At 35.3% G+C, this 12,328-nt stretch overlaps 1 protein-coding gene across 1 annotated transcript in view; it reads left to right on the top strand.

The window, feature by feature from the left end:
- Positions 1–4,339, top strand: part of LOC306873503 (vascular endothelial growth factor C-like) — a 43,393-nt gene extending 39,054 nt beyond the window's left edge. Inside the window, exons 6-7 of the mRNA XM_079422836.1 lie at positions 1,706–2,024; positions 3,259–4,339. Coding sequence (XP_079278962.1) covers positions 1,706–2,024; positions 3,259–3,373 — 434 coding nt within the window. The 3' untranslated portion in view covers positions 3,374–4,339. The remainder of the gene's footprint in view (positions 1–1,705; positions 2,025–3,258) is intronic.
- The last annotated feature ends 7,989 nt before the right edge of the window (positions 4,340–12,328 follow it).

Here is a 12,328-nt window from a genome sequence, read left to right on the forward strand (position 1 = left end):
AAAATACCTGTAAATAAAAGCTGAAAAGTTAATCTCATATTCATCTTTTGATGCCTAACCCAGATGTTTTCAGTCTACAGCAAAAATAAAGGAATTGGCCTTACTGTTCCAATACTTTTGGAGGGCACTGTATATATATATATATATATATATATATATATATATATATATATATATATATATATATATATATATAAATAAAACATTTATTGATTTTAAAAGTTTGAAAGTAATGATACATTGTTTACACTTTGTATTAAAAAAACTATTTAAGTATATTTTTGAAGGTAACAATATAATTATTTGCCAAAATTATTATTATTACTACGTTGTACCGCATGGCATCTCATAACCTGAACTAACCATACCATGTTCAGTTCTTTCTTTTTTCTTCATGATATCAAAACAGTTGTATCATCCAGATATATTTAACTTTATGCCCACAAAAAAATCTAAATTAATTTTAATTAAAAAAAAAAAAAAAAAAAAAAAACTTAAAATATTATTCATCAGAAAAAAATGCATATTCATTGCAATTGCAAGTTTGAAATGCAGTTTTTAATATATATTTTGAAAACATTTAAAAGGTGTGTCATCATTGGCCCCCCAAAAAGTTGGTGCCAAAAAATGATCTTGCACAGAATGCATCTGATCTGCTCGAGTCCAGTGAAGCAAATTATATATCCAGCCTCATTTAGCCAATCTCCTAATATTCTAATAAAAACCATTTATCCATCTGAATAAAATAAGTGTTTCAGAACAACCACCTAAATCCAACGCCTGCAGAAATGCTCTGTGTTATTCTAACCAATATAAATGCTGACTTGAATCTCAAGTATGGTAAGTGAGGTAACCCCCATATCTCTCAAAGGGAATACATTGTGTGAAATCATATATGTGAGCTGAATCCACAGTGACACATTAAAAAAAAAAAAAAAAAAAAAAAATCCCTGTGTTGTGAAAGAAGTTTTTTTTAAATGTGGTTTTTCCGACAAAACCAGACCAGTATGGTACCTTTCCAGTGAAAACCAAATATAGTTGTTTTATTTACCGTAACTGAGCAGTTTCCCAAGAGAAATGTCTTGAAAAGGCAACAGCAAACCACACTACAAAAATACCATTTACACGCCATGAATGTGACAACAACTTAAAGTTAAAACCATTCTGGTTAAAATAATATAACATTTTGTCTATTTTGCAAGGTTCTCTGCATATTTGTATAGCAACAACATGCTAACAAAAAGTTTATATGGCTGTTTATAAGCTCCTTCTACATAACTCTGATTCTTCATAATATGGCCATGTTTAGTTTAATCATTACAAAACACAAACTCTTGTGACAGGAATTCACTTTCTCTCTCCAGCCAAGTTCTTAGGCCATTTTGTACACACCAAAACAAAGGAAGATATACTGTAGTAGAGTTGAATCAGCCACCGAATGTAATGGTTTCATTACGTTGTAAAGAAAAACATCTCTTTAGGCATTTGGGGGTAGCATAAGGAATGCTGGGTAGAAAGTTTGTATTGCAAACAGTTTATCATGTCAGACAAATGTGCATGCTGGACATTGTTCTTTACTTGTGTAACGCTCTGGGAATCAGCCAGGCATTCCATAGCATTGACAAAAGATTTCCTCACAAATGTAAAAATAAATCGTAACATAAAACAAGGACTTCTTTATTTCTCTTCTTCTCTCCATCTGCAGACATTGATCAAGACTTCTGTGGCCCCGACAAAGAGCTGGACGAGGAGACTTGTCAGTGTGTTTGCCAAAAAGAGCTGCGAATGGCAGGCTGTGGACCTCACCGCTACCTGGACAAGAACACCTGTCAGTGTGTGTGTAAAGCAAAGCCCTCTTCCTGCAGGCCTCAACAGAGCTTCAACAAAGACACCTGCCAGTGCACCTGCGCCAAGGTGTGTCCTAGCAGTCTGCCTCTCAACCGCACCAAATGTGTGTGTGAATGCACAGAAACCCCTAACAAGTGCTTCTTAAAAGGAAGGCGGTTCCATCTGGCCACGTGCAGGTGAGAAAGAGTTTGCTGTTATTTCTCAGATGTAAAATTATTGTCTTTTCAGATACTGAGAGAGTGTCATACCATACTAGTCTGCCATTGGAGTCTGCCAAAATGTCCCAAACTCACACAATTGTCACAGTCCATGTTGATATTTCACCCAAAAATGAAATTTCAGTCATTAATTACTCACCTTGATGTTGTTACAAACATTTTTATATTACCATTACAATTCCTTTTAATTTTAGTTATTATTTTGATATTTTAATTTAATTGAAATGTCATTTACTCAAATAATTTCCCATTCTTATTTGATTATATCTCTAAAAATTCACGGACTGTTATATATGGAATATACAGAAAGCAGGGAGGGAAAATAAATGTTTGGCTTCCTAAATAGTATTGCTTTAAACCTTAGCTAAATGTTTCATATGACATGGCTTTTCATGCTCTTTTCCTTTCTGACCTGTGCAACTGATACAAAAAAAATAAACTTAATTTCTATTAGTTTCAGTTTCTCAACCCCAAGGCCCTGTACCATTACCTCATTTTAAGGTGATTTATGCTTTATGTAGCAGCATAGGACAGCAGGAATCGAATGTCTATGGTAGAGCCCAAATTTTGTGGGGAAACGCTTTACAATAAGGTCTAATTTATTAGCATTATTTAATGTATTTGCTAACATGAACTAACAATAAGCAATGTATTTTTTTACAGCATTTATTCATCTTTATGTAAAACAATAAATATACACTTGTTCATTGCTCGTGTTAGTTTAGTGTATCAAGTAATGTTACATATGCAAAATTTGATTTTAAAAATGTATTATTAAATGTTGAAATTAGCATTAAGGTTATTAAATCCTGTAGAAGTATTGTTAATTGTTAATTCATGTTAACTAATATATTTTTTTAAAATTAAACCTTATTTTCAAATATTACAGTTTGTGGAAATGTGTTAAGAAATGTTTAATTTTTCAATATTGTCTCACAATACAGTTTATATTAATTCACAGCCTCTATTGTCAAAGTGTCAGAGAATTACAGTATATTTCTATCAGTTCCATCATTTTATTATTTTTCAAATATATTATCTTATTTTTTTCACATTGATCAACTTTATATAAGTAATACTGTGAATGGTGATTATTTTTTATTATTTTAATAGTTCTTTACAAAATGCACTTAAATGCTACAGTGATGATATCAGATAGTAATAGCAGTTTTTTCCCCTCTCTTTTTCTTAGTTGTGTCAGGCCACCATGTAATGTGGACCCCAAGAAAAGAGGATGTAACGATAATTTGTATTTCAGTGAAGAACTGTGTCGCTGTATACCCACATACTGGGGGAGACTGAACTAAACACAGCTAAGCGCAGGTGGAGCTGAATGCTAACGGACTCGCTGACATTTAGAGCAGTGCTGTGTTTGGCTGCTGCTTATCTGACTCACATATGCTAGTCATGTGGACTAGCGTCAAGTAACGGGAGACAAGAAATGTCCACATTCAACCCCACATATCGAGCATGGGGTGAGCTATCAAGGACCGATAGAGATTTCTAAAGGCTGGAGCCATGTTTTTTCATTGTTTTAATTGAATTGTCTATACGTATTTGTCAGATAATGATTACATAATTTATTGCCATGAAATGTTTTGAAACTCCCTAGTTCATAGCATTCATTTCGAATCTCTGCGAAGAAAAATACACTGTGATCAATATTTTTGTATCATGTTAAGTCCCGTAAAATAAAGTATAACATGTATTATATATTGTTAACTTATTTATAAGCTAGACTATCTTATTGAAATAATACTGCACATGATTCAAATGTATTCAGTTTTGACTACCAAATATATGCACTCATCATTCCAGATTAAATTCTATCAAATTGACAGTGCAAGCCGGCAAACACATGTATTTTGTTTGTGCTGGAAGCATTGCTTGTTGACAATCTAAGATCATTACGCAAGTCAACCAACAATATTGAAGACTTTGAACAGGGAAATACAGCACATTAACCTGGATACGGACAATTTAAAAAACGGTGCTACATGTACGCAGTTCAATAAAAGTTTGATTGGTGACAATGTACACTTGGATTAATGGATTCCACTTACGTCCCATCCAACCTGCCTCCTTAAAAGCAGTATTAAGTGGAGAAAGTGGTGCACGTATGACCTCAAGGTTGGAGATCAGTGGTCTTTAAGACTTTTGACCTCAGTGGATGTGTACATAGGAGCAATGTGATTGGCCCAACTCCACTTGGTATCCGCCCACTGTTTCAGCTTGACACTGTAAATATAATAAATCACCTCTGCTTCCATCCCAGTCCTTGTGTCTGTGTCTGCCAAAAGTGTGCGTGTGATTTTTCACTGTTTCTCATTCCATAGAACCCCCCTGTAGCTCCATAATGGATCCACAATCTTCAGCCATCGGATGGGAAGGATCAAAAACAAGCTGTGGAGCTAAATCCAGCACATCTTTTGTCTTCAAGCATATTCATACAGCAGGTGGCCTCCTTCCCTGGTGTTTTAAGCTAAGCCATGTATATGCACTCAAATCACTTCTCCTTTTCAGCAAGGCTCTTTAGAACTAAGATCGCATCACTTTTGCATCTGGGCTATATCACCTCTTCCTTCTCTAACACTGCATACTCTGACCATACCATGGACTTTATGCTGTAAAATTGTGCACCATTTATCTGTTTCCAGCTGAAATGAGGATTTCCCTATAACCTGGATTGCAACAGATTGTACCATAGCCGCATCTGCATCCGCTGCACAATCCCAAGAGAGACCTGATAAAAATAACGTGTGTGCTCACAGTGAAATAACTAGAAACAGCCGCCCAGTCAGTGGATATGAGTATTTGAGAATGGGGGGAAAGCCATGTCTAGCCTTATTTTCCCCCTCTGCTTTGGCTTGCTTACCTTGTTCGTAGTGGTGAATGAGGATGAAGTTTACATTTCAACATGTAGCCAACATTGGGTTTTCGTCTGGTGCCTGTATATTCCACTGAACTAGAAACGAAAACAAGTACGGACGTGTAAATAAATGAGTGGCTTGTTCTGTTCATTTAAAGGACTAGAGTTTCAGACGTCCCAGCTAGCATGTTTATACAATGTAAACAAAATAAGCAGCGACAGAAATGCAGCACAACAATGAATTTATGGAGATCTGCGGAGTAACGTAAATTTGATTATGTGTAGAAAAACTTGTGGTAGCCAGAACATGTCAATAAGTAGAAATATTTTAGAAATATATTTTCCCGTGTGTGGTCCTGGGAACCTCAGCTAAAGGTCATGAAGTAAATCCTCAAGTCCATAAAAGCTATAATTTCTGCCTGTATTTTACACCTGAACGGGCTCCAGTATCATGCACCTGGCATCATTTAAGTGTCTGCTGCATTGCCAGGTTTTGCATTGTATATGTGCTGTCCTATCACGAACTGGGTGTTATGTAACTTAACTCACCTGTGCATGATTTTTATATGGATTCAGATGTACAAAACTAAGCTGCAATTGGTTAGGGATATCATTGCCTACAGGTACACTATCCACACATGACACCAACAGGCCTGCATTGTTTGCATGTACCTTGAGGGAAAATGCAAAGTTTATTTTCAGAGCTGATTGTGGAATCTGTTTGTGGCATTACTACGGGTCTGGCAATCAACTGAGTCCTGTCCTCATTTGTCTAAATAGCCAACCTGTTTATACCCAATTTATACTTTAAATCACTTCCACAACTCCAGTTGTCAAGTTTATGTTCAGTATATTATAACAGTTGATAAAAACAACAATAATCTACAAGTAATCCACACAACTCCAGTCCATCAAATTGCAGTGTGTGAAGCAAAAATCTGTGTTTTAAATAAACAAATCCATCATTAAGGCGTTTTAACTATAACCAATTGCATCTGGCCACAATGTTAAGTTGTGGATGGTACATGAGTGAAAGTTTTATTTTTACCTTGCATTTTTTAGAATATTTTACATATATGTGGCCCTGGACCACAAAACCAGTCATAAGGGTCAATTTATTTAAATTAAGATTTATACATCTGAAAGCTGAATAAATAAGATTTCCATTGATGTATAGTTTGTTTGGTATGACAATATTTGTTCGAGATACAACTATTTGAAAATCTGGAATCTGAGGGTGCAAAAAAAATCTAAATATTGAGAAAATCGCCTTTAAAAGTTGTCCAGATGAAGTCCTTAGCAATGCATATCACTAAGTTGTGATACATTTTCGGTAGGAAATTTACAAAATATCTTAAATGGAACATGATCTTTACTTAATATCCTAATGCTTTTTGGCATAAAAGAAAAATTTATCATTTTGACCCATACAATGTATTGTTGGCTATTTCTAGAAATATAACCATGCGACATACGACTGGTTTTGTGGTCCAGGGTCACATATGTAGGCTATATTTTATAATATATACTAAATTAAGAGAGATCCCTATATTACAATGCTTGTGTCTGCAACATTTGAGAATGTTACTTTTTGAGTATTAAAAGTGAAACCTTAAAATGAACCTTTACTGATTTTTTTTTTATATGTTCTTTACACACCCATGCACATATACACAAAACTGAAACAGTAGAAGTTGGTGTTCCAAAGACATAATGAAAGGGGAACCATATACAGTAATAACATTAGAGGATTGCTCCGTATTTGCTGGGTGTGCTCTTCAAATGATTGAGATATGGAATGACTGCTTCTCAATATCCTTGACAGACCCAAGAACAAATACACAGAGGTGGAACATGGAATGACTGACTGATTGGCCTGGAAAACAGACCCCATTCCTTTCTCTTTTCTCAGAGGCTATAAATCATAGATATTTCAGACTGAGTTCCTGAGGGGTCACCGTTTTTGGCCTTTTGGCTGCTTTGATGGATCTAGCAGCACTGGGAGTCATGGTTGTCCTGCTGTCACTCAAAGTTGCATGTTACTAAGTACAGTCATATGAAACAGTACATATTAAAGTACAATAAGCCTGGGCAACCTGACCTATGGGATGCAAATACTTCCATAGCACCTCACCCTCTTCCTGCCCAGCTAGTCGAGCCAGAGCGCCCCCTCCTACATTTTCCTCCTTGCCTGAAACCACCAAACCGCCACAATAAACACACAAGTGTAAGAGGGTAAACACCTCCCAAACACTCCTCCGCTAAAAGATTAAGACTTCCTCCAAACTACACCCAGTGCTGGAGTAGCTCACGAAGGAAAAAGGAGGACGTCGCCTTTTTTCCCACGTCTCTGCCTTTCAGTGAATCAATCAGTCACAGGTCGACCCCAACAGAGTATCCCACACAAGTTTCAGGATGATGGCTGTGGTCTAAATGTTAATCTCTTGAAAATGACAGAAGCTTTTGGGTGCAGAAAAATGAGCTGTCTGCACTAAACAGCGCCCAACTTCATCTCCTCAACAAGTCGGTCTGACATGAATTCCGCTGAGGCCTTGCTGACAAGAGAGGCCAGAATAAGCATCAGTGTGCCTGTGCCCTGATGGGCCTGTTTTTTTTTTAGCGTGTGGGAAAAGGAAACCATTAAGTGATTATGAAAAATTAATCGAAAGGGCAAGAAAGAGAGGATGTGGATATTGGCAAGTCGGGAGGGTGTTTTTCCTTTCAACAATTAAAGCCACCCCATGTACGTCTGTGAAGAAACAGCTAGGGGTCAAAAGACGCCCTGCTATAGACACAGACTTCTCAGAATCTGTCTTGGTACTTTTTCTATGCAATGTAATTTAAACTTAAACATGACATTCCTTCTTTTTGGAGAGCCTAAAATAGTTATAATCTATCAAGATAAGTTTTCAAAGCAGATGCCATTTCAAGCCATAAAGTCTGTGATACTTTGGAAACTATGGCCCAGAATAAATAAGAGTACATTAAGATCCAGTGGATATATTAAGCTTCTAGCAGATACAGGATTTTTAGCACATCTTTGTTAATTTCAAGGAGAATAAGGATGGAACAACTAGAAATGTAATCACATTTTACACCGGTGGTCTAAACCAATCCAATCCAATCATCAGATTACAGTCAAAATAAAAACAATGGTCACATTTGGACAGAAATATCAATGACCAGTTCAACCCGCAACAAGATCTACAATGTGATATTTTGACAATCAGTAGGAAAGTAAACTTCAAATTGGTCTTATTTCAGACTATGATAGTTGAAGCCTCAGTTTAGTGTGGTCTTATTTTTACAGTCATGCCGATTGGTTCCTTTGGCTGCATGAGGATGTTTTGGTTTGATCAATTTTTAATTTTACAACTTGTGCTCTCCCATGGATAAAGACGGAGTAAAATTTGAGAAAATAAATTCCCTTTTTTTATTCTCTGAGAATAGTTGACTAATTAATGGTTATTATTATTTCATATTATCCTATAATTAGTTCAAGCAGTGTAGTTCTCATTCACAGATACGCTATCCAGTTGATCCTTTTCTGTAGATTTACCTTCTAAAATGGCGTTTATAAAAATTCCCTTAAAGCATTTAAGACATTAATAAAAAAAAAGTAATGGCATGCATCATTTCAGTATATACATGTTATAAAAGAGTGCTTTCTGCTGGTTCAGGCTGGCTCAAAATTGGTTGAAATAACATGTTTGGTCAAAAAACCACAGTTAAGCAAGTCCAGCTTGTCACAGCTTCAGCATGTATGTTCTTGAGCTCACTGGTTCTTTTAAAACCACGACAAAGATGATATTGAGCATATGTATGGCATTAAGGCAGGGCAGCGTTCAAAACGTATTATTCACTAAAACAACCCTTTAATTAAAATTTCAGAGAATCATTTCAAAAGGTCCCATTTGAGATTTCATGATGTTAATACTTAGTTTGTCTTTTGTCCTATTCAGCATGGAAATTTCCAGACGTCACATCATTGTGCAATAAAATCATAATCAGATTCATTTTGATTGTGATCAGCCTCAAATAAACTAAAATGTAAATAGATCTGTTTGTACAATGAGTATTTTATGCCATTTTAAAAGGTCAAAACCAAAGTCAGTGAGATTACATGATCATCCTCAATGCAGAATCTATTAATCACACTTTCTGCATCATCTTACTGTGGACAGTAGAATTATCTGGAGCCTTTATGAATATGATCCATTGTTTCTAAATCCATCTGATCATTTCCATCTGTTCTCAGCCACCAGAGTATTTTGGAAATTCCTCCATCGTCTATAGAGGACTATGTGTGCTATTTGGAACAATTTTCAAATAGAACCAGTTGTATACGCTGATTTTACAAGTAACCATTCTTCAAGCCATAAACACAAAGCTCTACTTAAAAGACAAAGCTTCACCCTTACTTCTGGAATTGCTTTGTGTCATCTGGGAATTGTTAGGTTATATTAGGCTTATTCTGTCTATTTGGTCGGATACTGGCATTCTGAAGTCACAAGTTGCTTGCACAAACAAGAGGAGACTTACTTATTGCTCTCTACTGAGGTCCACAGCTATATTGGAGTCTACAATGGTTGTTAAAACTTTAAGAATGAGCTAAGACACAGGCAGGATCTATAAATGCATGGCTTCAGGCTGTTTGGGGCTACTATAGCCTGTTAATGTAATTCGCACACTCCAGATGTAGTCTGAATACATCTGAAACAACCAGTGGTGCCCAACAACACACACACACACACACACACAAATATGCAGTCTTGCTTTTCACACTTCAACTTTACTACTCTTGAAGAAAGCCATTTTGCAACTCATTTTCACAACTGAGCTCCATGTGGGAGACAAGCTCCTGTGTGGCTTTATGAAAAAGAAAAAAAGAAAAAAAAAAACTAGCCAAGAGGAGAGGTTCGTTGAAAGCGATTTATTTGCATTAGCAACTGAGTTAAGACAGACCACCTCAGCCCACCTGCTTTGACTTTAGCTGGTTCACATTTTGTCCTAAAGCCTGGTAGCAAAAAGCCCTTTGATTTTAATCACTTTTTGATTAAAAATTATTGTCAGTGATCCTTGTCTGGATCTAATCATTTATTCAAAAATATATATAAACTATGCAATTATAGTGCATATAATTATTTGAACTTGTGGTTATGCATTAAATAAATTGGCATAATTTTATTATTAATTATCACAATATTAATCTAGATGTGTATTAATTAATTATTTATATTTGTTATGTATGTATATATATATATATATATATATATATATATATATATATATCAAATTACTTGTGTGTGTATATATATATATATATATATATATATATATATATATATATAACAAATATAAAGAAAGAATTAAGTAATTATTAAGTAATTATATATATGTATATTACATTTACATTTAGTCATTTGGCAGACGCTTTTATCCAAAGCAACTTACAATTGGGGAATAATTGATTATATATATATATATTTATGTGTGATTCAATGATTCATCCATAAAAACAGTGGCTGCATCTGGATATGCATAGCACCCTACTATATAGAATAGCCAAAAAACAGTATGTATTATGTCCAAATTCACAGTTTTCATAAAACAGTAGACAAAAATTACCTGTATGACCTACTACTTTCAGCGAATTTCTAAAGTGCAAGTCTAATGAATACTTTACTATATATATATAAATAGTTAAGTTTTAACTTTTATACCATTTTCAAGAAAGATGATCTTAAACCCCAGAGGACACAGAACACTGCTATTACAAAGCAGATAAACTTTTTTTGTCAAAGCATAAGTAATGTCTAAGTGTTATTTCAGCTTTAACCAAAGTCTACTAGTATGTCACTGAAAGTACATACTAAAATTAAATCCAGCTTCTAAGGTGAAATTAAAATTATTCTCTCATATTTCGTCCTTTTCTCGGCAATCATTTTTATCATACACGTTTATCATTACCTTGACATTCATCCAAACACTGTTGCTCAAAAGTTCAATTTCAGGATTTCGTTTAAACTTAACACTTTTTTTTTTTTTTTTTGCACAAAAACAGTTTGTTGTCAGCTTGTGTCCTAGATACTTTAAGACAATAACAAGAGTCTTGACTGGGTCCAAGAAACTCTTTCAAGGATGGCCAAAATCCTCAAAGGAGGGAAGGAAACGGTGTCAATTGCCCTGCTCTCCAGATTGTCAGATAGTCTTCATGCCACTGCGATCCGTTCACACCATATATTACATCATAGCACCCATTATACTATCATGCACTCTTCCTGCTATAGAAATTGAACACGACTTATGACCTTTTTAAGGGGCGAGGCAGGAGCCACTGAGAATCCCATTATATGCATTAGCTTGTGTTTCAGGAGATGGGTGTGTGCTGGATTGGATGTACAACAATAAAAAGGGGAGAGTTTCTAATAAAACAAGTCTGTGAATTAACAGTCCTCTCTCAGCATAAGGATTGAATCGTGTAGAGCCTATCATATTATCTTTGTGTATGGTTTGGGTTTTGAAGGTGGAACCAGTGCTTACTATAATCAGCCCAAAACTTGGGAATTATGAGATTTTAAATAAACCGGTTCAACGAGTGATTCAGCGACTCATTTATAAAATCACTTGTTCCTGAATGAATCGGCATTTATGAATAAAGTGTTTGAATGAATGATTCATCCATAAACACAGTGGCTGCATCTGGATATGCATAGCTCCCTACTATATAGAATAGCCAAAAAACAGTATGTATTATGTCCAAATTCACAGTTTTCATAAAGCAGTAGGCAAAAAATACCTGTATGACCTACTACTTTCAGCGAATTTCTAAAGTGCAAGTCTAATGAATACTTTACTATCCCATGAGGCCATGAGAGAGTATGAAATGATGGAACTGATGCATACGACACACATTCAAATTATATACTTAATATACTTAATATTTACTATGGTTGCAAAGTAAGTACTTATTCAAAAGTAGTACCCACTCATTTCGGACGCAGTCAGTCTCTGGTTTCGTCCCTGAATGAAACATGGCTTTTAGGCAAATCAGTTGAATGAATGATTCAATGACTGACTTATAAAGATGGTTTTAGGATGAATCAGGATTTTTGAACAAATCGGTTGAGCAAATTATCTCACTCATAAAACCACTCATAGACCCATTAGTGACTTTTAGTCACCAAAAATTCCCAGCAATGACTGTAACGGAAAGTGACTAGACTTAGAATGCTGCTCAAGCAATCAAATTCGAGGTAACTTTTGTGTGTGTGTGTGTGTGTGTGTGTGTGTGTATATACAGTGGGTACGGAAAGTATTCAGGCCCCCTTAAATTTTTCACTCTTTGTTATATTGCAGCCATTTGCTAAAATCATTTAAGTTCATTTTTTTT

This window comes from Barbus barbus (assembly GCF_936440315.1).
Source record: "Barbus barbus genome assembly, chromosome: 8".
Classification (NCBI taxonomy): Eukaryota; Metazoa; Chordata; class Actinopteri; order Cypriniformes; family Cyprinidae; genus Barbus; species Barbus barbus.